We start from the raw sequence: 26,028 nt of genomic DNA, 5'->3' as shown, positions 1-26,028 counted from the left end.
GGCTCGTCTCCCCTGTAGTAGAGTGAATGGTCCGGCCCAGCCATGTATTATTAAGGTACTTGATTCCCCTGTAATAGAGTGGTCCGGCCCAGGCTGGCCTGAAGGCTTGTGAAACTCACTGATTTAGGAATAAGCCAGACTTGTTCAAGCGAATTAAATATGGCGGTTTCCGCTTGAATTTCTATGAGACGCGATAAGCTATTTTCTGTTTTTGCTGAAGATGGTCTGACTTTGGATGACCACAGACAACAGCCAGCACTCTCGTATTACACTGGAGACCAGAGGTTTGCCAAAACGTGTAGAAAAGGAACCAAGTCTGAGTTGAAAACGCAGAAAAGGCTTGCGGTACTTTGTTAACCGACCTACTAAATCAACGTGTACTTTTGTTTAACAATTTCTTACAGCATGTTTTCATCATGGACTTTAGCGGTCTATTAAATTACGTCAAGGCCTTAGTTTTCTATCGCTATATTAAATGTATTTGACACTTTAACACATACCAGTATGCCGGTCCAGAAAAGCTGCATCACGCTGCTCAGACCGTATTTATGTAAAACGTTACATCAACACGCAGGATTCAGGAGGAATGTGTTGGCTTCTATACTGTAACCTGCTTTTCAACGCCGGACTCAAACCATGAGGTATAGCTCGGAATCCTTTAATGTTTTTTTTTTGTTCCACAAAATGTTTTCAAGTGTGGAGAGAAGAAGGTAAAATAAAGTGCAGCGATTCTCCAACCAGCCTTTTTATTGCCTCAGCAATCACATCTGCCATTTCATTAGAAAACATGTTTGGAGTTCAACGTAAGAAAAACACATAAAAGGACAAACACACACACACAATTGCCGACATATAAACTGTACAAACCGGTATTCATTCAATCATTAAAAAAATATGTTTTCATAATCTTTAACTTTCTGTACATAAAAAAAAAAAAAAAAAGCAGCAGTATTTACAAGCTGCCTGAAGGTGTGACGCCCGTGCTGGTTGCCCAGCAACAGGGCAGGCTCAGTGGGGCTGGTGGGGGCGCTGGATGGCCGGGTTGGCCAGCAGCCCCAGGATGTTAGAGAGACAGTGCAGCTTCTCCTTCACATGCTCCGGGAGCCTCTCGTTCTCCTTATACCTGGAGGGGGACGGTGGAGAGAGGGGGAATGACATCTAGCAATTCTGACCACAGACGGGAATCTAAACAAAGAAGCTGCAAGTTTTCTTGCCCTCTAGGGGAGCTAGGGTCGGGGGGGGGGGTAAATATATGGCCTGTAAAGCCCTTTGAGACTGTACCTGTGGTTAAGTGAATTGAATAGTTAGGCGAGGTGGGGGACAGACATACAACAACATACACTAAAGACTGTGTGTATATATAGTGATGTGTATCGGAGACTAGGAGGAGAAAGCCCCACAGTGGTCTGGGTGGTGACAGTACCTGATGGAGTGTCCTTCCGGTGACGTGTAGGCGATGCAGGAGACGCCGGCCTGCACCACCAGCTGGGAGCCGTCGTTGAACTGCACCCACACCTCTCCACCCGTCAGCTAGAGAGGAAACACACACACAGGTCAATCATCAGAACTACGCCCCCACTTACAGCTGAGTGACAAACGCTGTCACGCACCACATACCTGGGAGGCCCAGCCAATGTTGGGCACAAACACCGACTTGAGCACCTTCCCCTCGCAGTGGGCAGAGTCCCGCCCCCGCGGGGAACACTTCTTAGACAGGCTGGCGGAGGTGAAGTCAGAGCCGTCGTAGGAGATCATCTGGAGGAATGACACACGACCAAAAACACTTGAGACGGAGAGCTCAGAAACCCAGTGTTGACGTTACGGGGGGGGCACGTGCGCGCACACACACACACACACACACACACACACACACACACAGACACTCACCGAAGGGGTGATCCGCGGTGCTGGAGGGGAGGCCACGTCCGCCGGGGTTGGCTGGGAGGGCTGGAGTGCAGAGTCAGTGTCGGCCGGTCTCCTGCAGAGGGCGACAAACTCAGCCTTCAGAACACAAGCAGGAGGCAGAGGACCATAACGTGGAGAGGTCAGACGAAGAGTGGAGGTTTGGCGACCGGGTCTCCGGCTCACCTGCCGATGGTGATGGGGAAGTAGGCCGTGTTCCTGAGGCTGCGGTACTCCTCGGCCGCGACGGCGGCCTCCAGGGCCAGACACATGGCGTGGCCAGCGTCCGACAGCTCCACGTAGCGGCGCCCCTCGGGGCTCAGGCCGCCCAGCCCCGCCTCGCCCTTCACCGTGCACGCCTTGCCGCTCCGCTCCACCACGCGCACCAGCTCCGACGTCTTGTGGGTCTTGGCCCCTGGGGAGGGAGAGGGGGGGGGCACGTGAGGACGGGGGAGTCGGGCCTCGCCGAGGTATTGGGCTCCCCCCGGAGAGGGAGGGAGAGGAGGGGGGCTTGAGGGAGGCGAGAGCTCACCGTCGTAGAAGCAGACCTCCAGGTCGGCGCTGGGAGAGTTCTCCATCAGCATGCACTTGGCGTATTTGGTATAGAGGGACACTTTGGGCGTCTTGGACTTCACCAGCTGCACAAACTTGGACGCGTACTGGTACTTTTTCCAGTACTTTTCTACAACGAATTAAAAGAAGGAAAAAAAAAAAATGAGTGATTGACTATTAATCCTTTTAGAAGCTGATATTTGGGGTTCTTCCATCAGACAGGTTGCAGTACCTGGGAGGTCCTCGTAGCTACAGATGAGGATGTCTTCCGGGGGAGCGGGGGGTCTGTCCGACACCGGAAGGCCCTTCCCATCGTTCGGCTGGTATATGGTCACCTAGGAGATGTGGGGGAACAGAGCACTTCAGAGGACCGCCGTAGTGGACATAATGTCCTCTGGATTCAGAGGTTATTCAGACAGAAACGCATTCAAACTGGAGCTCACCATGGAACCATCGCAGGAGATGCGCAGGACATCCTTGACCCGCTCCTGGCTGCCCTGACCTTTGATGAGCTCCAAGCACACGTCACCCGTCTCCAGGATGCTTACCTAAGGCCACACGTTCAATTAAACCATGATCACGACATGAAGTTCAAACTCAGATTGGGCAGAAAATATTCAAATGTTATTCATGCGTGAATAAGGCTGTTGTTGATTGGCCTCTTAAAGGTGCGGGGGACAGACGGCGTCAGGGGGCTCACCACAGCGTTCTTGGTCTTCTGCCTGATGGGCTTGAGTCTGGAAGCGCACAGCGGGGGGAGGACGTCCCTTAGGGTCTTCTTGTCCCTGGTCTGCCCCCCCGTGGAGGTCAGGCTCTGGGTGGGCTTCGGCTCTCGGCCGCCGGGGGGGGGCTGGAACTCCGGGGCCCCGGGGATGTTCTCCCTGTAGTCCTCCGGGTCGGGCGGGAAGGAGGACTGCTGGAGGTGGTAGTGAGGGCTGAGCGGCCGGTCGCGCTGCTGCTGCTGCTGGTGGTGGTGGTGGTGGGGGTCCGGCCAGGAGTTGTGGACCCCCAGGGGCTCCCTGCCGCTGTGGAAGCTCCCGCCGCTGCTGTGGGTGCTGCCGTCTGCGGGCCGCAGGCCGGACCCTGGGGGACAGAGAGAGAGGATGAAGAGCTCCGTCCAGGCTCAGGCGGAGGCATCACAGCGCAGCGGTAGAAGCCATCGAGCGGGGCCCCTACCTTCTTTGTTGAACCAGTTGGAGTACACTCCCGAGTCCTGGAGCTGCCTGTTGCCTGGTGGGTTACCGCTCTGCTTGGGTCGCAAACACCCAGAGCTGGAACCACGCACAACAAACCATGATAACATTAGAACCGATCCCGGACAGGAAGCCAAAGTGAGAGCGACCTCACAACGTCACATGCTCCGCTGAGCCTCACCTGGCGGGCTGCTTGATGGGCGGCGAGGGCAGCCTGGCGTGCTCCATGAAGCCCTGGGGGGCAGAGGTCGTGGGGAAGGCCGCCCTCAGGTTCTCCTCCGAGTGGCAGCGCTCCAGCTCTGCCCTGCTGCGGCCCGGCGCCGCGCAGGGGGCGCGGTCCGACGAGTGAGCCCTCCGCAGGTACCGGGAGTGGGGCGGCCCGTCTTCCCCGCCAATGAACACCCGGCTGCGGCCCGGTTGGGGCGCCGCCTCCGAGCGCTGCTCCAGCCACGGCTCGCCGTCCTCGTAACAGCCGCTGCCGCCGCCGGGGTGGTGCCGCGGCGGCGGCGGCGTGGGGATGGGCGTCATGCGGTTGGGTAGGGCGGAGCCCATGGCGTGCCGCGCCCTCCTCTGGAGGCGGTTGCTGCCGCCGCTGCCGCCCGACATGGAGGTGGAGGTGCACGCCGTGGAGATGGTCGCGATGCCGCTGTCCATGGAGCCCGGGTCGCCCAGGCCCAGCTCCTTGGTGCGGGCCAGCAGGCTCTGGGTCATGAAGGGGTGGTCCAGCACGGTGGACAGGCTGGGCCTCTGCGCCGGGTCCCTCTGCAGCATCTGCCGGATGAGGTCCTGGGCCTCGGGCGTCATGTGGTCGGGCATGTGGTACTCCCCCAGCACCACCTTGCTGAGGGTGTGCTTGACGGTGTCCGTGTCGAAGGGGGGGCGGCCCGTGAGGAAGGCGTAGAACATGCAGCCCAGCGACCACACATCGCACTCCAGGCCGTGGGCGCTGCGCGTGGCCACCTCGGGGGAGATGTAGTTGGGCGTGCCGCACATGGTGAAGTGCTTCTCCGTGGGGAGCTTGAGCTGCGTGGCCAGGCCGAAGTCGGCGATCTTAATGTTCATGCTGCTGGTCAGCAGCAGGTTGGACATGGTGAGGTCGCGGTGCATGATGCCGTGCGTGTGCAGATACAGCATCCCCTTCACGATCTGATGCATGAAGTGCCGCGCTGGGAAAGCAAAGCAACAGGTCCTCCTCAATGACAGGGGGGGTGACAGGTGGCATGGCAAGGTGCTTGTTACATGACAACTCAATAACTGATTAAGATTCTAGACTCAAATCTCCACTGACCTTCCTCCTCAGAGAACGGCGCCTTCCTGTCTTTGAGATAGCGGCCCATTTCTCCGTTGTGACACATCTCCAACACCAGGTACACGTAGTTGCTGTCCTCAAAGTAGTTGTAGAGCTTTAAAAGCAAAGAGACACAGTATTAGAAATGCTTTGCTCGGGGGACGATTGAAGCTGCGCCCGTCGGTTCAACGCTGATGACGGCAGGCAGTTATTTAAAAAATAAATAATGATTGCATTGCTATGGTTTGTATCATTTAGACATTAATGCAAATACAACTTGGGCGATTTCGGCGGGTATGTTAACTTTTGGAAGACATCTGAAGCAGACAATACACGTTATATCTTTGTAGTGTATAAAATTGATAAATGTGCAGAAGATTGTATGTTACACAGGTAATTATACCTCAAGGATGGAAGGGTGCTTCAACCGACAGTGAATCTCCACCTCGTTGGTTACACGTGTGACCATGCTAGCTTTGTGCATGGCCTTCTTGTCAATCTGCAGAATGGGACAATGATGATAATTATACACCCTGGAGATGTGGGCGTGGCAGATGAATCAGACCGTAATAGACCTGGCGCACCTTGAACTGCGAATCTGTCCATAAACGGACAGTGAGAATTTCTGTTGGTTTATTCTACGGGGAATCCAAGGTAACGCCTAATCCTAACGCACTGTGACTGAACCACAAGGCGATGCTATACTGCTGCGGAAGGCAACAGATAACCAAACTAGACAGTAGTAACGTCACTGTAGTAAACATTTTAAACACTTTTGTGTGCAACAGATTACGTGCCATCTTGAAGATAATTTACACTCCATTGATGGGAAACAAGATACACAATTTGAATACAGAATTTCTTACCATTTTGATTGCAACATCCACACCGGTATTTTTCGACTTTGCCCGATAAACACATGCAAACGAGCCCTTGCCAAGAAGGGTGAGGACCTTAAAATCCTGAATGAAAGAATAACAAGGCATCTGTAAGCGACAGCGTCTCAGTAATACAATGGGATTGTCATGGCGTAATGCATGCATTCATCGAGGTAGATACACAATCGGCGCATCTTTATATCCAATAATCAGGAAGACACATTCACAAGGACTATACCTTAATTCCCAGTTCCTGTGCGTAAGATAAAATCCCTTCTTCATGTTTACTAATCAAGCAATCAGCGGAGAGGTTATGGATGAAATAATAAACGACATCTTCGGAAAATGTCCCTCTGTGTCGTGACATGTTGTCACACCGACGTCTGCGTCGTACACAGACGCTCGGGGTCGTCAAGACACACACAACATCCTCCCACAATACCGTTAACAGCCAAACAAGCCATCGCCACCTGACGCTGTCATATGGCCAACGAACACCCGGCAATTATCCCGGGCACCTTCCCGCTAATGAGCTCCTGGTCCCGTCACCTAGCAGCCCGCTCCCCGGAGACTCCCGAGGCTTCCCGAGAGGATACGGTGGAGCACTAAAGCCTTCTGCGTTAACTTCCCTAAATGCTTTACTTCACTTTATCCTGACAATATTACACAATGTTTGCGCTTATTTTTTAAATGTTAAAACCCGTTTTGCTGGCATCCCGCTTTTTCATCGTCAATGTTATGCTAGCTAGTAGCTAAAGCTAGCACGTTTTACCATACCTCGATTCTGACGCCGATTGAAACACTCATCCTGAGCGAAGTCGGCGTTATCGACGCATGCAGTTAAATGGATTTTCTGCATGCGTCGATGGATGTGACATTAGATCCTAAAATCGTGGTCGATGTTGTAACTTTTTTCCCCTCCAAAACTTTGTCATTCCTTCCATTTTCAAAATATCCGCCAGTTAGTGCAGACTGCCGACGTCACGGGCTACGTCACACAACAAAACGTGCCACGCCCACTTTGATACAGCGACAGCCAGCGTTAACTACACTAAAAAACAGTTTTATTTGTTTCTTCACATTCACATCACCAACCATAATAAGGACCGGAGGAATCGCAAATTATATTAATTTATTGTCTTACAGGCATTTGCATTTATTGGTCGACTTTACATCTCATGACTTCAGTGTTATGGAAATATGGGTAAAGAGAAGGAAACCTGCAGCCAAAAATTACTTAAAAGATTGAGCGCAACAAGTTCATTTACACCAGGGCTGTGTTCTCTATATTCACACACTGGATCCCCATAACTGACTGGAATGCTATTTACATTTTCTAACAACTAAATTTTAAGATTAAATAAAATAAATATAATTGTTTATATAATGTCGTATTACATATGTACTTATCAATAAATCAGCCATAGCAATGACAAGAGAGCACTAGCTCAGAAACTTCTAGAAAGAAGGTTGTGAGTGGAATGGCTGCAGCGACATGAGATGGAATCAGATGTGAAACGTTACCTAGCGCTGGACTAAGAAGTGAAGGGTTTCAGTCAGAAGCAGTGTTAACTCTACCACATGATTATCCTGTCATTTAGGTTTTATTCCTTCACAAAGTGAAAGCCGCCAGTCACAAAGAAGATTGAAACAAAATGTCTTCCCCAAAATGAAACAAGCCCACCATGGCGCCACTGAAAAACAAGAGCCCCCCCACTGAGAGGCTGGTAAACTTGAGAGATGGTCCCGGTGCTTCTGCTCGGATGGTCGATGATGGTCACGAGGGGGAGGGATGCAAGACTTTCGTTCGCTGCTGGACAGCTCAGTCCACTTCCATCTTCCCAGAGGCAGACTTGGACTGTGGACCCCCCGTGGCCTCTCCCTTGGCCCCGTCTCCTTGCTGGGCCGTGGGGCCATTAGGGGCCTGGCTGCTGTCAGTCTCCTCAAACACCTCCTCCAGTTGGGGCCTCGGCCTGTTGATGGCTTGGTAGCAAACGTCCTCCAGTTCCTAGTGACAGAGGTGGCTTCATGTTTTTACGATGGCTTGGTCAGTGTTGACTATTAAACAAACTGGAGATGTTAGGCACACTAACCTGTATTTTGGCTATGATGTCTGCTACTTGGACCACCGGGTCCTGAGTGATGGGGACTTTGCTCTGGGCGTTCATCTTGCTGTTCATCCACACCATGCTTTCTGTCACGCACTTCTCCACGGCGCTCATCTCCTCCACTTGCAGATGCATGTAGCGCTCGTCCTAGGGGAGGGAGAGAAAGGCTCTTATATTGACTGAGGACCGTGGGCTTCATCAGCTACATTGTCTGATGTGAATTCATCAAATATCTCTCGTTAGCGTTTACAAACATATCACTCAAAAGATGACATAGAATTTGTTATATTTTCATCAGAATCAATTCATTCTCCTAATTAGCTTGTTACTATTATTAGTTATTCATTTGAAGGGCACCTTGAATCCCTGTGCCTCTAGTCAATTGTAACATCACTCATTTCACATAATTTGGTAGAACAGGCAAATTACAACCTCTATGTATCCAATAGTTCTTACCTTTTGTTTAAAGCAATCCACGGCTTTCATGTAAAGCTGCAGTTTCTTGCCCAGCTCCTCAAAAGCCCTCGGTCTATCTTCATTCTCTCTGTGTTTGTCTTCAATGGGCTGACCAAATCTCTGAACATAAAAACAGGAATATAACAATATCAAAGTTTTCTCTTCTCTTTTTCACTACATTGATGCTCTCTTTGGATGCCTGAAGCTAGCTTAATTTTGCGCTGGCGTCTAATACAGCCCAATAATACAATACGGTTATTTCTGTCAGCCATAACCAAAACTCATATTGGCATGTATTCAGACCTTGAGTTCATCCAGTTTGTCTACGTAGATCTGTTTAGGCTGATCTTCTCCTTCTTCGTACAACCAGTTCTCTGTGTCCTCCAACATTAGAGACAGCCGGCTGCTCTCCTATGGTAGAGAACCAACGACACACAGACAATGACGAATATCCCAGCTAAACAGCATCAAACCCGTTCAGTAATTTCAGCCCCATATCCAGGACGTTCACAAAACTGAGGCATTAACGTTAAAGGTAAGGATGCCAATTATTTCAGAGGCATCTTTAGTCATATTCATTGAAATTCTCCTATCTCGGCAGATTGATTAAATGCTCTGACAAAAAACATCTTTGGCTTGTGTTTTTGGGGAGTGGCTTTGCAGGGAAGTCTGAAGGACGGGGTGAGATTTGATTGGTAGGGCACTTCAAGATGTCGCTCACTCTGTCTGGTTTCTCCAAATTGCCTTGCTTACGTTCAAAATAAACACCAGCCTTTACCTCTTCTGTAATGTATTTTTCATAGACACCACAGAGCTTGTTTCTCAGGTCGTAGAGATATTCCTCCACAGCGTTCTTTGCGTCGTTGCGCTCTTTCTCCAGCTTGTCCTGACCAATCATCCGCCTCTGAAAGATAGTGAGAAGAGGACAGGGTAAGCCTTCCTGATGGCAAAACCAACAACTGCTGTTTGAGGTCTTTATATGGATTTAAAATGTTTTGCCTATATGCATGTATGTCAATTATTGCCCCCATTGTACTCCTAGCCCTCCCTGGAAGGAGGGATCACCCGCCCTCTGGGGGGCTAGGGTCAGGGGGGTGTCATAAAGAGATGGCCTGTTAAGCCCTTTGAGACTATACCTGTGATTAAGGGCTATACAAATACAATTCAATTTAATAATATACTCTGGGTATGCCTTGTGATTTTCAATGATTACAGATCAATTGTCAATATCCAACAATAACATTGCATGCATTTGACAAATACAGATCTATTATTGATCGCTAGGAAATGATACTCCATTCTTATTTGATCCTTCTCCAAGTAGACCTGGCCCCTTTGCTACACGTTGTTAATATGGATCATCAGGCGATATGAACCCGAGCAAGGTGGAAGATGATACTGCAGGCCTTTCACTCACACACAGCACTCTATCCGCTCTCTGGCAGCCACATTAGTACAACACAGGCTCATGAATCACAGCCTTCCTGAAGGCTTCTGGGAGGGCACTGACCTCGTAGTCCACGAAGTCGTTCAGGATGTCCTTGTTCACCTGCCGTATCGTGTTGGTGATGATGGGCAGATCAATGCTCTTCACCTTGGATCTGGGCCTGCTCCCCCCTGCTGTGGGGTCCTGCTTGTCTCCAGGGGCCCCCTCCTGCACAGGGAGCCCAGCCAAGAACCACTTCAGTCTCACAACATACTGGGCACGCATTGCAGACAATACACAGGGACCTGTATCTATTAAGGTTTTTTATATGTTTCAGTTCTGGTGACCTTGCTGCATGAGTTGGCCTCCTCCCTCTGCTGCTCCGCTTGACTCTGGCCTTCCTGGTCCACCTGCATTCTAGTCTGGAGTACAAATCACCATCATCATCAATTTGATGTAAAACATGTTTACCACTACACATACTGATGCAGTCATAGGTTCAGATTATAAATCCAGGATGCTTATCAGGATAGCAAATGTGCGTCTATCGGCAGATGTAACAATCCCAACCACAACACACAATCCTAGACAGCTACTTTACTTCTACTTGATCATACAACTGTTAATATGGGAGTTCTTTAGCAGGATCAATTCAAAGTAAACAGGCCTGACGATAAGAAGAAATGTGTTGAGGGTTAGCTATTCATTGTATAAATCGATTGATGATAAAGCAGGGCAACCTCAGCGCCTGAAGCCCCTCACCTGGTCCTCTGCCCTCCCTTCGTTCTGCACAAGGGGCTCTGTGTCCATCTGCACCTCCTCTCCTCCTTCTCCCTTCTGCTTCTCGATCAGGGAGGCGCCAGACACGGTGAAGATGCCGTGGACGTTCACGCGCACTTTGACCTTGACCTTGGAGCTGTCGCCGTCTGCCTGGGGGACAACGTTCTGCACAGAGAAACAGCCTTCGGGAAGAGAGGGAGAGACGGTGAGGTCTACACATAGAAGCACTGTATTCTTTTTTGTCGTTCAACTATTGTGAAGAACTATATATATTGAACCGGCCTTCAATATGAAACAAGTGGCGGTCTACTCAGGTGTGCACTCAGGCGTGCACTCTCGTCAAAACCACACCCGCACCCACAGAGAAGTTTTCTGCGGTGTCTCACTCTTTGAACACAGCATGAGATTCGCTCTATGCTTCAGTCTGACTCAGTCCACAGTTGCAGACCACAACAGGGACCTGACCCTAAAAGGGCTGAGAAGGAGCACAGACTCAGCGGTAACGGAATATTGATTATTCTGTAGTCTTCTGTGGTGGGGGGGTTTACAGAGTCTTTAAGTCCATTCAATAGCAATGCTGGTATTAATGGGGCCCAATGGAGAGGAGGCAGAGAGCCAGTAAAGCACCTATCCTGTGGTCGGGGTAGGGCAGGTCTTTGGGGGTGCTGTAGAAGGCCTCCAGGTCGAAGGGTTCCTTCTTGTGGAAGGTGATGACTTTGGAGAACGGGGCGGCGTGGTTCTTACTGAACACCTCGCACTCCCTGAAACACCGAGGCATCACATGTTAGGGTCGGAAAGATACCAGAAGGAAAGATTTCCACATAGTTTTTCTTGTTTTACCAGATGACTTATGTTACATTGTTTAATCATAAAAAATATTTTGTACTTACCCAATGCCATCATCTGTAGAGGACTTCCAGCGCAGCGTGATGGGAAACGGAACCACATCGGTGATGCAGAACTCCCGTACCTTGAAGGCTGGGGACAGAATCGCACACTACACACACACACACACACACACACACACACACACACACACACACACACACACACACACACACACAGAGGTTATGTAGGGAGCTCCCCAGAGGCAGCATGTACAGCCATATCAATAACACTAACAGAATAACACTAATACTTCAACTACACCATCTTATAATATTTTATAACACCATAACACACCATACACCAGGCATAGCATGTGTGACAGCATGGAGGTGTACCTGCAGTGCACAGCCCCTGGCCACAGCCTCGTCTGCGTTCAGGGTGGTGCTGATTTCCTTGCCGAAGAACTTGATGATTCTTTCCTTAACAGACGGAGTTCTAGTGGCCCCGCCCACTAGCTCCACCGCATAGATGTCATCCCGGCTCAGTTCTGCAACCAAACCAGGCAATTAACAGTTTCTCTGATATTTTTTAACATGTCGTTTAAATGTAGCTATTTTGTAAATCAAAACAATGATGGACATACTTGTTTGTTCAAGGACTGATTTTAACGGCGCCTCCAGTCTCGCCAGATAATGAGCACAGAATTCTTCAAATTGGATCCTGAAATTCAAAATGAGAACGATTTTGATTCATCACGTGAGCCGCGATTACCTGGCAAAGAAAGAAAGCCCGACCTGCTCATCCAAGGGAAGGGGAAGGTCACCTGTTCATCTTGCCGGTGACGTCGATGTCGTTCATGAAACACTCGATGTTGAGAGGCAGGTCCGAGGAGTTGGCGCTCATCAGCTTCTTAAGCTTCTCACACTCCTGGTGCAGGCGGAGCACGGCCCGCGGGTTCTCCTTCACGTTCAGCTTGTAGCGGCCCTTGAAGTCCTCACAGAAGTAGTCCACCAGCACCTCGTCAAAGTTGCGCCCGCCCAGGTAAGGGTCGAACGCGGTGGCTAACACCTAGAATAGACAGGTTTGTTTGTGTTGGTTTTTTACGGAAGTTTTGAAGACACCAGCGAAAGCAAAGAGGATCATATGAATTTAACCCTTGAATCGCTCACCTTGAGTTTGCCTTTGTTGAATGCAGTAATGGAGACTTGGTATGAGGAGTGACCTAAGTCCACAAACACCACGTTCCTGGGTTTCTCCTCTGCAGAGGGTAGATCCTGTTTGTAGATCCCGTAGGCCAAAGCCACTGTAGACCCCCGGGCCCGAAAGAGCACAAACAATTGAATCATGGCAACATACACTAACACTGATGTAAACTTTTCTCTGTAGAAGCCTGATCCCTGAACATGATAATTTGTCCTGACTTACAAAATGACGTTGACTGACCATACATACACAGAGTGACAGACAAAAGCAAGACAAGAGAGTCAGCCTCTTTCCATTGGCAGATACTTCATGACTTGCAGTTCTCATAACACTCACCTGCAGTTGTGTCGTTAATTAGCCGCAAACAGTTGAGCCCAGCGATCTGAGAGGCATCGAATACCGACCGTCTCTCAGCGTCTGTGAAAAAACTCGGGACCTGTACAAGATATGTGGGACACCCATCAATCTCTTTAATAATTGGACTGGATTGAATCAGATTTGAAAGGATTTAGCTGGGTTTTTGTCCTCACTAACAGATAGGACACAGTCCACCACAGGCTTCTTCAGGGCGGCCTCGGACGTCTCCTTGAGTTTGGTGAGCAGCATGGCAGTGATCTGCTCCACGGTGAACACTTTGTCCTCATCCAGGTAACGCACCTGGAAGGAGACCAACCATTCATGCTCTATGTTGATAATATAAAAACGTAGGACTGAGCCTAATTTGATTGCAATTAAAACCAAATAAAATGTGTTTTGTTATTTACGTTTTAAAACAGATAGTCACATTGAGAGAACCAAAAAAACGGAATATCAGAGACAGGATAAGGTTATTTCTGATGGCTGTTTTACCTTGATCCCGGTGTTGCCATTGGCCAGTTTATGCAGGCTGTAAGGCAGTTTGGGTTTCTCCCCCTGCACAAACGGGTCGTCAAACGCTCGGCCATGAAACTTCTTGAAGCCATGGACTGTGTTTTTGAAATTCGTTATGATCTGAAAAAAGGATAAGCAATGTAATATCCTGCAGAACACTATTTTAACTACGGTTGTTTGATAGGCATATATGGATTATATAAAGAATATATGTCAGGCACTTGATCCAGAACATGCAATTATAGCATCAGGCAGTTTGAATGTTAATTAACAAAATGTGTATTAACATGAATAATCTGTTATGCTAAAATGAACAGGCTGATTAATAGCGGATCATACTTGACTTTTAGCTGCATTTCCAATGATGCGGTTTTTGGAAGCCAGGGACACATAAGCTCTTGTGGTGGAAAAAAAAATATATTAATCAGCAGCATAATCATATACTATAATTAATAATGAATAGAATAAACAGTCATAATCAACAGCTGTTACAAAAAGAAAGAATGAACAATGAAATTATTATGATTAAGATTGAGTAGGTATGACAGAGATTGGATGGATGAGATTTCACCAGGGAGTCTTGGAAGATTGCTAAATAGGCCAGTGAGTCAAAATAGTTTCCCTTCAAAGTAAAGAATATTCCGTGCTTCTCGACCCTACTTAATACTTCATGAAGCGCCATAACGCTAGTTCAACACTAGTCTTCGTCAGGGGATTCATTTCATGACTTGGCTGACGGGTCCTCCATCTGTGTCCCCCCCGTCTCTTAGAACTATCCCCGTTGGTTTCCCTCAGGCATAATACAAACACTAGGATACTTCTACTTACTATCCCCCGCTAAGGGAGTATTGCACATTTACACAGATAAAAATGATTTCATTATAATATATAATACCTTTATTATATTATACAAACACTTATAGTTTGACAATTCAATAAATAAAAATGATTTAATTATAATATATAATACCTTTATTATATTATACAAACACTTATAGTTTGACAATTCAATAAATGTCAATGTTTTTCAAAACAGTTGATCAATTGTGTTTTGATAATAATATAGCTAATGCCTCCCATAATGTTTGCTAGTTTATACTCACTGGAGGATAATAAGAGTATATTCCTCTGTGTTCTCATGTATTGGTCTGTCAATATTTGAACAGGGTACAGTGTCTGAAGGGGAGGGTCCACCAGCCTCTCTTTCCAGGGGTCCACTTGACAGCTGAACTGCGCAGTATTAAAACGCGTCCTGGTCGACAGATCCACCTGTCAGTCACTGCGGCGCACTAACATCTCACCGTCTCCTATGACCCGTGCTTTCACCGTGTCATACTTGAAGAGCATGACCATAGCCTGCTTTTATTCATGTGGAGCTATGACTTAAAGAGCCGACACACATTTGGAATAACACTGAAATAAAGTCACTCAAAAATGAAGTCATAAAGGTGTCACCTCTATAAGTGAGTTTAGTGCGTTACTCCGCCAGTGGATGCCCTCTAATTGCATCATTCCCGTGGCTATAGTATAGTTGATGATATAGTCGTTGCTACAGGTGATGGTACAGGTGATGTTACAGGTGATGATGCAGGTGATGGTATAGGTGATGGTATATATAGGTGATGCTATAGGTGATGATGTAGGTGAGGTCAGTGTTATACTCACGGCGTGCATCTGTCACTGTAGTCGTTGGCGATGGTTTCAATGCCACCGCTTCTGGCCACAGCGATGTGACAGTTCTGGTATCCAACATCAATGCCCACCACTGACATAATGAGGCTCTTTGGCTCGTCTCAGTTTACTCCCTGACGACAGCACCTGACACAAGAGAATATAATATATATACACGCTACCAAAGTATGTTCGACGGTCGATCTATGTTCCTGAAGGGCTGTCTTAGTCAGATAATACCCGTCAGGTAGCTAACAGCGTGCTGACTAAATTACGAGCAGTTATGTAAGCACCGCCGTTATCAGCAAACTCATTCAATCTAATCCCAGTAGGCGATGAGGTCCAGAACAATCTTCCGCTCCTGGCAGTCTTAAACCGGCGGCCCCAACGAACATGCGCAATTGCAAAAGATGCGTTTAAGGCCCGCCCCTGTTCCTTTCTAATTGGTCGTGTCGCAGTCGGCTCGCACCAGAGGCTGCTTGATTGGTAGGACGGTCGATCTATAAAGAACCGTCTAGAACCTCTAGAAGCCCTCTGGAGACCTGTTTTAACGCCAGGGACAAGTTATAGCCTTTTGGGGATTTTAGCGTTGCTCCGGGCAAGCTCTATACTGGTTGATCAACGAAGAAAATGTCTGGATGGCTTATTTTATCTGCTTTCATGCACAAGAAGACCCTGAGCTCCAAAAAGTATTATTTTATGGATTTGTGATTTACTTGAGTATTTATATTTCCAGCAACTTCAATTATACTCCGCTACCCTTCCTTAATAAAATGTATACTTTTACTTCGACACATTAGCCCTTTGCATCTCCGTTACTCGCTAAAAAATAAAAGCTGAATAAATTAGAAAGGTCATGTTGTGGGAAGTGGAAACAGCAGGTTCGGCCAATCAACGGTGGTCCTAGCTAGATTGGTAACTCAACCCACCACGGTTAAAATTTGTTTGGACTCAAGGCAAGTACAGAGTGTTAACAGATTGCACATAGATGGAGATGGAGTGAATTCTTCCCAACATAATAATTGATCAGAATCCAAATCTGAATTGGCTTTATTGCCAAGTAAGTATTCTTGGTGTTTGGTGCATAAAAATATTTAGAAACATAGCAAAGAAATATAATTATAAAATAGAAAGAAAGAAAGTAAACCAATATAAAATAGATACATTTACCGTAATAATAAAAAGCTATACAGTTTGTGCATGAATGAGCAAAATATGGACCATGGAATTTGCAGATGTTCACAGTATTGAGTATGCACTATGTATAGTCCAGAGAAATATACGCTAAGGGGACGCAGTAAGACAGGTGAGGAGACTTCATGTTAATGTAACGTGTAGTATCTATGTGGGCGGGTATAAATGTGTGTGTGTGTGTGTGTGTGTGTGTGTGTGTGTGTGTGTGTGTGTGTGTGTGTGTGTGTGTGTGTGTGTGTGTGTGTGTGTGTGTGTGTGTGTGTGTGTGTGTGTGTGTGTGGGTGGGTGGGTGGGTGGGTGGGTGTGTGCGTGTGTGCGCGCGCGTGTGTGTGTGAGGCGCGTGTGGGTTAGTAAATCGCTTTAAAAGCTTTTAACTAGGTAAAAGTCAAGATAATCGGAATTACCAATTCCGATTATTTGGAATTGTCCAGAATTTGACATTGATCTTAGTCTTGGTTAATATGTATTATCGTAGTAGTAATAGTAGTCTAAATATTTCCATAAAAAAAGGTCAAGATATCTCCTAAAAATAAAATGATTTTAGCTTTTTCCCAGACTAGCATAGGCATAAAGTTGCTGTTTTTTATGTAGATTTAACTGCAATTATTATGGGACTCATATACCTATGGTATATTAACTAGTCTATACTCTATAAACTATATATTATTATAGAGTTATACATAACTATAAACTCTGATGGTGCCAGACTGTGTCCTGAGGTGGGCGGGGCTCGGGGTTCGGCCATGGAACATCAGGAACAGGAAGAGCCAGTGGAATACTTCAGGTAGCAGTTAGCTAGTCATTTAACTTAAAGGCTACGATGGGTCTGTTCGGAAGAACACAAGAGAAACCACCAAAAGACCTGGTGAGTTTAGGATTTTGAGGGGATTTTTGAGCTTGTACATACCCAGGATTTGAACCCCGATGCTCAAAGGATCTCCGTCAGAACGGGGTGGTGTGTAAGCTATCTAACCGCTAAGCTAACTGTCGCTCCCTGGCTAGTTGGAATCTTCCAAACTGTTGCTGCTTCTTGCTAGCTTACCAGTTAGCATCCTTTTAACATTCGTCTTAACCTTATAAAGAAATCACTTTACACCTCTTACTCTCATATATGTACAAACATACTTTTTTTATTGTATGTCCGCGTTACTTTAATCACGCAACACTTTTATATTTTTAGCACCGATAAGCAGTTAGCCTGCTATACTTTCCAGCTAACACAGGTCAGCTATCGGATGTAAACAAACCATATTTTGTCAGCTTTTAGCCAATGTCGTGATCTGACAACGTAGTGTACAGACTTTGACTCGATATTCTGAACAATATGCATAGTAGTAGCAGTGGCTCGTTATATTCCCAACTCGTTACCTATTCAAAAAATCCTCCTTTTTCAGATAAATGAATGGTCGCTCAAAATCAGAAAGGAAATGCGAGTGATTGACAGACAAATTCGAGGTGAGCCTCGAAAGTTTATATATCTGCTCTTATTTTTTCTGAAATCACTCATACAGTTTTTATATGTATTATTAACGTAAGACGATAGGCATATAGGGTTCTGAACTCATGAAATGTAAAGATAATCCATCGCTTTCCAGACATTCAGAGGGAAGAGGAAAAAGTCAAAAGATCCATCAAAGATGCCGGCAAGAAAGGCCAGAGAGATGTGTGCATCATCCTCGCCAAAGAGCTGATCCAGTCACGGCGGGCCGTCAGTAAACTCTATGCCTCCAAAGCTCAAATGAACTCCGTACTACTCAGCATGAAGAATCAGCTTGGTAAGTGTGTGAAGAAAACAGTTTATGTCGGCTAGATTCATGTGTTGTTTTTTGTGTGCCTAATTTCTGGCTCCTATTTGTGTTTATCCTCTAGAGGATACAACTAAGTTCTGATGTCTAATGTCTCTCTGTGTGATCCCAGCTGTGGTGCGTGTTGCTGGAGCCCTTCAGAAAAGCACAGAGGTTATGAAAGCCATGCAGAGCCTCGTCAAGATCCCAGAGATCCAGGCCACCATGAGGGACCTTTCAAAGGAGATGATGAAGGTCCAAAAGCTACACAAACAGTATTTTAACTAATAGTCTAGTTGCACTTCTTAATGCGTTGAGGCTTTTCAATGAAAGAAATGTAATGAAGTAAATCAAAATCATAGTCCGGTTTAAAGGCACACAAAATAATTTGTAAAAATATGATTAATGATATGGATAAAAACATCACTACTACAACTACTAATTCTCAAATAATAATGAACAATAATACTAATAGGAGCATTATGCCTATTGGTTTACAGCCATTATTATTAGAAAATGGACTCAAAAAAGGTGTGTTTTCTATCTCCTAGGCTGGCATAATTGAGGAAATGATGGAAGACACGTTTGAAAGCATGGAGGATGGGGAGGACATGGAGGAGGCAGCAGAGGAGGAGGTGGACAAAATCCTCTTTGACATCACAGCCGGTATGTGGGGCAATCCGCTAAACAACAAACAAGCAGCTGCAAACCATGAGTCATTAATTATAATCGTATTAAGTACGATGCATCAAGTAGTGTTGTATGACGTCAATATGTTGATATGCAATACGAGCATGCTCTCCATGATAATTGTTGTGACTCTTTTCTACATAGAAAACCAAACAATTGTGTACTGTTGTGTATGTGCTCCGTTAGGTGCCCTTGGAAAGGCGCCCAGCAAAGTCACAGATGCCTTGCCAGAGATGGAGGCCCAGGGAGCCACCGCCGCCTCGGAGGACGAGTCCGAGGAGGACATCGAGGAGATGCAGTCGAGATTGGCCGCCTTGAGGAGCTAGAGCCCTCCGTTCGTCCCGCTGCCAACTTTTTCTGCTCGCCCCCCAAAAGGACAGAGACTACTTTGGTTTACCTGGAATCTTTGCTTGTTTATCGTCTGCCTACGTTTATCTGGGGTCATGTGTGCTTTTTGCTAAGGCTTTCCTGTGTGTATAACATTTTCTGTTTTTTTTGTTTTTTTAAAGTCGATGCAGCCGGAGCAAAATGCCATCCTTACTTTAGGTGGGGGCAGGTTATGCCAACGCTTATTATCCAAAGCATGGTTTGAACACCATATCACAAGACTTAAGAAGTGGTATTTTATAAAGCAGTATAGAAAGCCTGCAGACAAAAACACATTATTGTACTGTGCTTATTTATAATAGTGGTCTGGCACTCTTTTCCAAAAACTAACTAGAACCGCAGCTGGGTTGTTCTTCATTAAGTCTTTATCTGCGTTTAATAGCCAATTCCTTTCTGTTTAAATCTGCCTACCATATCTGGAACTATTGAATCTTTCAGTAGATATTTTCTGTACAGTCAAAATGTATCGATAGTAATTGTGGACCTATGTGGATGCAAGTACACTTGTTGGTATAACACACATATAATTGTGTGAGGGATTTAAGACATTAGGAATCATCATTGTGGTTCATTTGAGTCATGTCCCCAAATGCCCTAAATCTACATTTTGGTGAGATGCGTGGAAAATGAAATGTTTGGTTGGAAATGAGACCCTCTGTGTGTTGTTCTTTTCCTTCATTCACTCGGTGTAACTGTGATGGGAGGAGCAGAAAAGAAAGGTTGCCTCTTTTATGAAAGTGGAAGAAGAGATTTGTTACCTGAAAGCCACAGAATTCCCTAGCTACAGCCAGTAACTCGATCCTGCCCTAATTCTCTTTCTGCCCTCTGGAGTCCCAACGTAGAACCAAGGTTCATGAAATATCAAGCATCATGTCAAATACAGGTCTTCCACTCTTTCTAGCGACGGAAGTAAATCATACTGTAGTAATCGTGTGGAGGCCTATATGATATTAATAACAATGTCAACCAGCAGTAACAAAGTACACTCTAATCTTCCGTCTGGACATTAAGTATTATGAAGTCGTGGTTTTGTTTTTCTTATGCATGACAACAATGCCATCTATGGTTGAAGGTTATAATGGACCATCCACTGTTTATTCTGCACGTTCTTGGCTGCGTGCGCGTCAAGCGACGCGCCTGTTCGCTGGTGGAGCGACGCGCCTGTTCGCTGGTGGAGCGCCAGTCAGGAACTCCTCCCCGCAGACGGAGCGTACGCTCGGCTACACAGCGCGATGGTCTCGTGGATTATTTCCAGACTTGTGGTGTAAGTAATATTATATTTTTCGATATTCATTTTCTTGTCATTTAAGCAGACAAGAAACACGGTTTATTTCGGTGTGTGTTATATAGGCCACTCGGTTCATTGGCCAGGTGCAGCCCAGCAGTCGCTTTATATGGCAACAGAGACGTGGTCGTATTTCTAGTACAATAAAACATGACTCGGGTGTTTCAGAGGACCTGTGTGCTGATTTTTATTTGCAAGTAGATTATTTTGTAACTAGGCGACATTTTTATTTCAACTAGAGGCAGCCCATTAAATGACGAGCATGCAATGCCATTGTTGTTCAAAGGCAGACAAAAGGCTGACAGGATTGTAGGGGAATGTCAAATCATGTGTAGGGGTATGATGTGTTAGAATATCGCTGATATAGAGATATAGGGTGGCCTATCCCATAACCCGCGGATTTCACCCCATGAGAGGTGACCGAAACCCGATGTGATAATTTGAGGGGTCTGGTATTGTGAAAACAAAGGGATGGGTTCGCCTTCTCTAGTTACTATTCAACTGCTACTTTTAATACTAAGATTAGGGCTGTAGGTTTCATATAGCATCGATTCACTCTATAATAATAGAATTAGGTATTTCATGAACCATTGCCATGATCAGTTGTATTTCTTCTTGTGCTTTTCAACCAGCGTCTTCATAGATTGTAGGCTATCGTTTTATACAGGCCTACTAAGTAATAGCACGTAGGCCTACACATCTACAAGCTCGTTGCCTACGTCAATTAAATTTAGATTACAATATCCTGTTACAAGCACGTTGGCGTATTCGGTTTCGGCTGGGCAACACTGTCACTGGGGGCCAGTTTGAGATGTTCGACTTTGGGACAAAAGTCGACTGGGCTGCTTCGAGCAGCCCAGTCCAGTCTATTTGACAGTCAATTGCTCTTGTTGTCTTGTTTGAGAGTTCTGTCGTGGCAGTGATGTTCTCATGCCAGGCCAACGTGGTGCAATTTTATGTAGGGCAGTAATTTGATCAGGTCACGCTCACAGCTGTTGCTGAGCCGTTGAACTCGTGGGTCTGCCCTCTAGTCCTGTGGCTGGACTGGAGTCAGCAGCGCAGGTGTGTCTCAACTCGAAACAACACAACTTGTCCATAACACAAATGAAGGCCATATTTTGTTTTTTGCGTTTAACTACAAACAAGGCAACATATTCCTGGTGTTATAATGTAGTCGGTCTAGGTTCAGTTTGGAGATTTTGATTGTGTGTACACAACATGGCTGATATGTTTCTTATCTTTCAGACTTGTATTTGGGACACTATACCCTGCATACTCATCATATAAGGCGGTTAAGTTGAAAGACGTTAAAGAATATGTAAGTTTATCACTGCTATGCTTCATAATCCCATACGACATGGAGCGCTTTTATAAGTCATTTGTTATTGTAAATGATTTTCCTTGTTCTGTTTCAGGTCAAATGGATGATGTATTGGATAATATTTGCCTTATTTACTGCTGCAGAAGTATTTACGGACATGTTTCTATGTTGGTAAGGGGTATTTCTTTTGAATAACAGCAAACGTCAACCATTGTATATTTTTTAAAGGTCACTGTCGTGTCAAACAGTGAATACTCGTAGGGATATTACAACGTCAACAGGGAAGGAGGAAAAGTGACCTTAGAGGTGCTTAATCATTGTACTTTTTTCCCTGCAGGATCCCCTTCTATTATGAGCTGAAGATAGCCTTTGTGGTGTGGCTGCTGTCCCCATACACAAAGGGAGCCAGCGTTCTCTACAGGAAATTCGTTCATCCCACGCTTTCCTCTAAAGAGAAGGTGACCGTCCCATCACCGTGTTAAACCTGCCTTTCCCTTCCTCTTTCCCTTCCTCTTCCCCTTCCTCAAGCAAGGCCCAGAGAGATCCACAATGATGACATATGTACCATCATGTCCTTTATGTTTCATCCACTTTGTGTTTGGAGCTTGATGATAACTGATGATTCAGAAGAATCATGATCTTCATTTGGTTTCTCTTGGGCCCCATCAGCAGAGAGACAGTGTTGTTTTGTTTCTTATAAATCATTGTATTCATTTGTTGTGTGTGTCGGTTGCAGGACATTGATGAGTACCTCTGCCAGGCCAAGGACAAAAGCTATGACACCCTGGTGCATTTTGGGAGGAAAGGGTTGAACGTGGCAGCTGCGGCGGCCGTCATGGCAGCGTCAAAGGTAGTGCTGAGCCCGGGCATTTCTGCTGCGCTGTCCAGCAGACGGCTTGTTGTTCATCCTGTTGTCCCTTTTCTTTTTGTTTGTGAAATGTTGTAGTTGAAAGCCACTTGAATGGGGATTCTGCTCTTTGTGAACTTTCAATAGGAGAAAACAATTCTATGGGTGTGGTTGTTGTGTGTGTGTGTGTGTGTGTGTGTGTGTGTGTGTGTGTGCGCGTGTGCGTGTTCATGTGTGTGTGTGTTCAAGTTTTTTTTTCTAGTAATACACAAAGGTTGAACTCCTCTGAGTTTTCCTGGTGAGCGTTCTCCTGGAGTGGCGGCTGTCCATTGTTTGTTTACCCACAGCAGCTGTGGGTAAACAAAATGACACCTGAGGCTGCTCTGTGTGCCCCTCCCATCCAGGGTCAGGGCGTCCTGTCTGATAGGCTGAGGAGCTTTAGCATGCAGGACCTGTCGTCCTGCCAGGCGGACCCAGACTCGGTCGACGGGGAACACGAGTCGGCGTCGCAGCACCGGGCGCGGTCCATGATGCGCAGCAAGTCAGAGAGTTACAGCAAAGGTGGGGAAAAGTGTCTTTCTACTGACCAATATGGGGACAGAAAAGATCACACGCCCGAGTTGTGGTCTCAACCGGTGATAACCGGGTCTGGTGTCTGGGTGAGGGCTCTCAGTGCTGTCAGGACATATCAGCATGCTGTCATACGGTGGGTGCTGTCATTATATGGCCCATTAATAGGAGATCAGCCTTTGCCTCCTGTGGTATCTGAATACCGTACTGGGCGAGATGGCTTTACAAAAACACACAGATATAACATCTGCAGATATGAGGCATGCCTTTGCCCTCCAGGTTTCTCCCTCATCCTGAAGCCGACTTCCTGTCTGGAACAGGCTGACAGCCACAAGTCGCCACAGTGCTGCTTATGCACATAGCAACCATTAAATTAAGTTGTACCTTGAGCTCGTTCCATGTTTTGAAAATGTGTGCATTTATCAGCTTTTTACTGCTGTACAAGTGTACACGTTACAGACTGCTGTTCAATTATTTATGCCTTTCAGCCTCGCTTTTATCTTGAAATACAATAATTTTTGTTGATAAGAAGACTGCAATTGTTACTTTGAAAATCGTTGCACAATCTAAACAATATATTCTAACTGAATTACAATTAACTTCTAGCTTGACAAGTAACTTAAAAAGATTAATTATTACTTTCATTTTAGGTAAATATTCAAAAAGGGCAAATGATCTACTAAAAACAAAACATCTAAGGACAACCTTTCGTCCAAAACTAACTATGTAACCCAACTAAGTTATACTAAAACAAATGAAACACACTTCGGTATGTGTTAACCCTCATGTCAACGCGAAGCAGAGGGAGCGGTGAACACGTGGTCTGCGCCCGCGGCAATGAAGTCCAGGGAGGTCACAGGTCACAGGCCTGAGGCCCTCATTAGAATATGGGTTTGGTTTACGAGTTTCCAATGAACTATTTTCTTTTTGCTCTCCTGTGTCACCGAGCAATGTTCCAACCAATCAATCACAAATCCGCCCACCACCATGTTGCAACCCTCCAGCAATCACAGGGAAAATCTGGGAATGGCGCTCCCACTATAAAAGGGCAGATGCCGTGTTTCTGTGTCCCGTCCTGTTCTTGACCCCTCTGGCCGTCCTCTCCCATGGCACCAGGGCAGGAGGATTTTGACATGGCTGAATATGAGGTCTTGGAGCACTGTAGCGCCGAGGAGCTGCAGTCCCAGACTCTCTGGGCCTCTAAACTCCAGGCTGAGCCTACCACCCCAACCCCCTGGCCCTCTCCACCCTCCGCCTCCCCCACCCAGGGCCCTGCTCCCCAGAAACAGGAGGAGGGGGAGGACGTGGGGAGAGGGGTGCAGGTGGGGTCACGCTCACCCCAGCTAAGGCAGATTAAGAAGAAGGCCCCGGAGGTACTGCCCGTTTAATAACACGGCTGTCCTGCTGCTGCCTGATTGTAAATGAGCACACATAAGGAGTGCGATTAACCGACTCACTCCCTAATATGTCCTGTTGTGCGTCCAACTAAATCATGACGAGGCCCGTCACTCCTTAATCGGGGACTCGGGATGCTTGGTGTGCCACTGAACGAAGTGCATGAACTAAAATCTTTTTTACTGGGGATCTTTTATTGTTTGATTACAAGAACTCACAGGTAGGGAGGTGACCGCTGGAAAACACCTCAGACAGGATTCAGGCGGACAAACGGACTGATTCTGTTTGTAGTTCAATTCAAAAACAACTATATATATAGTATACTAACTTTACGTTTAAAATTAGAAACAGATGACATGACAAACCGTATTCTCTGCCAACCTGTCCACTCCATCCTTTCTTAATATAGTGCTTGCTTGCATCTGTCACACTCAACTATGGATTTGAAAATGATATTAAATGTTATTTTAAATCACTACTCGTTCTTTGTTAACTCAACGCCTTCTGCCCTCTCTTTTTTTAAACCCCATCTATATTTGTCTCCTCTCCTTTTAGCCTCCTCCTAAAGTCTTAAGGCCGCTCACAAGATCCAGGAGTGCCCTTTCTTCACAATGAAGCCATGTGGAACCCGAGTCCACACTTCTTCAGCTGCCTTCACTGCAAAACAAAAAAATGTAAAACAAATACAGAGGAAAAATTGTGTATGGCCAAAAGCTACATATATTAAGCAGACTTGTTATGGAGTAGGGTAACCAAAGTGACTTAAGACCCTTGTGTGTTTATAAATACCCTGAGGGACTTGCTTTTAGAAAAAAAAAAAAAAGAGGAGGTGTCTGAGACTGATGCTGGTCACAAGAATGGATGATTTTTATGCCGACGGACATCTGGATTTTATGTTGGTGATTATTGTGCTGTGTGTGTGTGTGTGTGTGTGTGTGTGTGTCTGTACATCTCATGTGATTCGCATCGCATTTGTTGGGTTGTTTTTATATCAGTTGCATGGTTGATCTTCCTTGACCTTTGTCCACTGACTTGATTGTCGCTGATTAACAGAAAGTATTGGTCGAATGTCATGTCAGAAATAGTCAGTGACAAAGTCCCAGTGTGCAGTCCCATTATGGAGGAACTCCTGCAGAGACCCCATGGTCAACCCGTTGCAATGAACTGATTCTGATACCTGCTGACTTTAGAGATCTCTACTACTAAGCGCTGCTCTACTTGAATATAATCAGTATGGATACTTTTTTAGCTGGTGAAGCAGTGACATGCCAATAGGGTCTAAGGCAACCAGATTAACCATTGGGGATTGTCAACAGCCTTGAAAAGCTAATTGGAAAATGGGCTGTGGGCTGGAGTATTTTAATCTAATTGCACTCGTTATATGATTAAAAATATTGTCC

General features: G+C 46.2%; 4 protein-coding genes across 4 annotated transcripts; 2 read left to right on the top strand and 2 right to left on the bottom strand.

The window, feature by feature from the left end:
- Window positions 1-802: 802 nt before the first annotated feature.
- plk4 (polo-like kinase 4) lies at window positions 803-6,745 on the bottom strand. Its single transcript, XM_079752082.1, has 15 exons — window positions 6,591-6,745; window positions 5,802-5,897; window positions 5,339-5,434; window positions 4,936-5,050; window positions 3,829-4,813; window positions 3,631-3,725; window positions 3,155-3,537; window positions 2,898-3,002; window positions 2,687-2,789; window positions 2,435-2,584; window positions 2,089-2,317; window positions 1,888-1,978; window positions 1,618-1,755; window positions 1,424-1,530; window positions 803-1,123 (listed from the first exon to the last, which is right to left on the bottom strand). Exons 1-15 carry the CDS (start codon window positions 6,618-6,620, stop codon window positions 1,009-1,011), a joined length of 2,838 nt encoding a protein of 945 aa, XP_079608208.1. The 5' UTR covers window positions 6,621-6,745; the 3' UTR covers window positions 803-1,008.
- Window positions 6,746-7,001: 256 nt separating this feature from the next.
- hspa4l (heat shock protein 4 like) lies at window positions 7,002-15,498 on the bottom strand. Its single transcript, XM_079751867.1, has 19 exons — window positions 15,150-15,498; window positions 13,824-13,881; window positions 13,464-13,604; window positions 13,149-13,271; window positions 12,951-13,050; window positions 12,581-12,714; window positions 12,235-12,479; window positions 12,055-12,131; window positions 11,807-11,958; window positions 11,474-11,580; window positions 11,211-11,344; window positions 10,566-10,765; window positions 10,151-10,225; window positions 9,888-10,031; window positions 9,156-9,281; window positions 8,681-8,788; window positions 8,378-8,497; window positions 7,907-8,068; window positions 7,002-7,821 (listed from the first exon to the last, which is right to left on the bottom strand). The coding sequence occupies exons 1-19, from the start codon at window positions 15,254-15,256 to the stop codon at window positions 7,636-7,638; spliced, it is 2,499 nt and encodes an 832-aa protein (XP_079607993.1). The 5' UTR covers window positions 15,257-15,498; the 3' UTR covers window positions 7,002-7,635.
- A 1,596-nt stretch (window positions 15,499-17,094) lies between these two features.
- chmp3 (charged multivesicular body protein 3) lies at window positions 17,095-19,859 on the top strand. Its single transcript, XM_079752572.1, has 6 exons — window positions 17,095-17,214; window positions 17,744-17,804; window positions 17,945-18,124; window positions 18,267-18,388; window positions 18,685-18,799; window positions 19,010-19,859. Exons 1-6 carry the CDS (start codon window positions 17,170-17,172, stop codon window positions 19,147-19,149), a joined length of 663 nt encoding a protein of 220 aa, XP_079608698.1. The 5' UTR covers window positions 17,095-17,169; the 3' UTR covers window positions 19,150-19,859.
- Window positions 19,860-19,994: 135 nt separating this feature from the next.
- reep1 (receptor accessory protein 1) lies at window positions 19,995-25,822 on the top strand. The gene is made up of 8 exons (XM_079752569.1): window positions 19,995-20,474; window positions 21,741-21,813; window positions 21,911-21,987; window positions 22,154-22,274; window positions 22,553-22,666; window positions 23,068-23,224; window positions 24,350-24,606; window positions 25,184-25,822. Exons 1-8 carry the CDS (start codon window positions 20,443-20,445, stop codon window positions 25,241-25,243), a joined length of 891 nt encoding a protein of 296 aa, XP_079608695.1. The 5' UTR covers window positions 19,995-20,442; the 3' UTR covers window positions 25,244-25,822.
- Window positions 25,823-26,028: the final 206 nt, after the last annotated feature.

The sequence above is a fragment of the Pollachius pollachius genome (assembly GCF_949987615.1).
Source record: "Pollachius pollachius genome assembly, chromosome: 15".
NCBI classification, from domain to species: Eukaryota; Metazoa; Chordata; class Actinopteri; order Gadiformes; family Gadidae; genus Pollachius; species Pollachius pollachius.
Note: the sequence above shows the minus strand (reverse complement) of the source record. Positions and strands in the feature narration are given on the sequence as shown.

What these genes read in the sequence shown, in the direction of transcription:
- reep1 (XM_079752569.1), top strand. Translation starts at nt 20,443, where the DNA reads ATGGTCTCGTGGATTATTTCCAGACTTGTGGT. An exon ending in ATTATTTCCAGACTTGTGGT is followed by an intron (nt 20,475 to 21,740) that starts GTAAGTAATATT and finishes CTTATCTTTCAG; the next exon opens with ACTTGTATTTGGGACACTAT. An exon ending in ACGGACATGTTTCTATGTTG is followed by an intron (nt 21,988 to 22,153) that starts GTAAGGGGTATT and finishes TTTTCCCTGCAG; the next exon opens with GATCCCCTTCTATTATGAGC.
- chmp3 (XM_079752572.1), top strand. Translation starts at nt 17,170, where the DNA reads ATGGGTCTGTTCGGAAGAACACAAGAGAAACCACCAAAAGACCTG. An exon ending in AGAAACCACCAAAAGACCTG is followed by an intron (nt 17,215 to 17,743) that starts GTGAGTTTAGGA and finishes CTCCTTTTTCAG; the next exon opens with ATAAATGAATGGTCGCTCAA. An exon ending in CCTCTTTGACATCACAGCCG is followed by an intron (nt 18,800 to 19,009) that starts GTATGTGGGGCA and finishes GTGCTCCGTTAG; the next exon opens with GTGCCCTTGGAAAGGCGCCC.
- hspa4l (XM_079751867.1), bottom strand. Translation starts at nt 15,256, where the DNA reads ATGTCAGTGGTGGGCATTGATGTTGGATACCAGAACTGTCACATCGCT. An exon ending in GAAATGCAGCTAAAAGTCAA is followed by an intron (nt 13,605 to 13,823) that starts GTATGATCCGCT and finishes TCCTTTTTTCAG; the next exon opens with ATCATAACGAATTTCAAAAA. An exon ending in CTACCCCGACCACAGGATAG is followed by an intron (nt 10,766 to 11,210) that starts GTGCTTTACTGG and finishes CTCTTCCCGAAG; the next exon opens with GCTGTTTCTCTGTGCAGAAC.
- plk4 (XM_079752082.1), bottom strand. Translation starts at nt 6,620, where the DNA reads ATGAGTGTTTCAATCGGCGTCAGAATCGAG. An exon ending in CAATCGGCGTCAGAATCGAG is followed by an intron (nt 5,898 to 6,590) that starts GTATGGTAAAAC and finishes TCTTTCATTCAG; the next exon opens with GATTTTAAGGTCCTCACCCT. An exon ending in CCCATCAAGCAGCCCGCCAG is followed by an intron (nt 3,726 to 3,828) that starts GTGAGGCTCAGC and finishes GCGTGGTTCCAG; the next exon opens with CTCTGGGTGTTTGCGACCCA.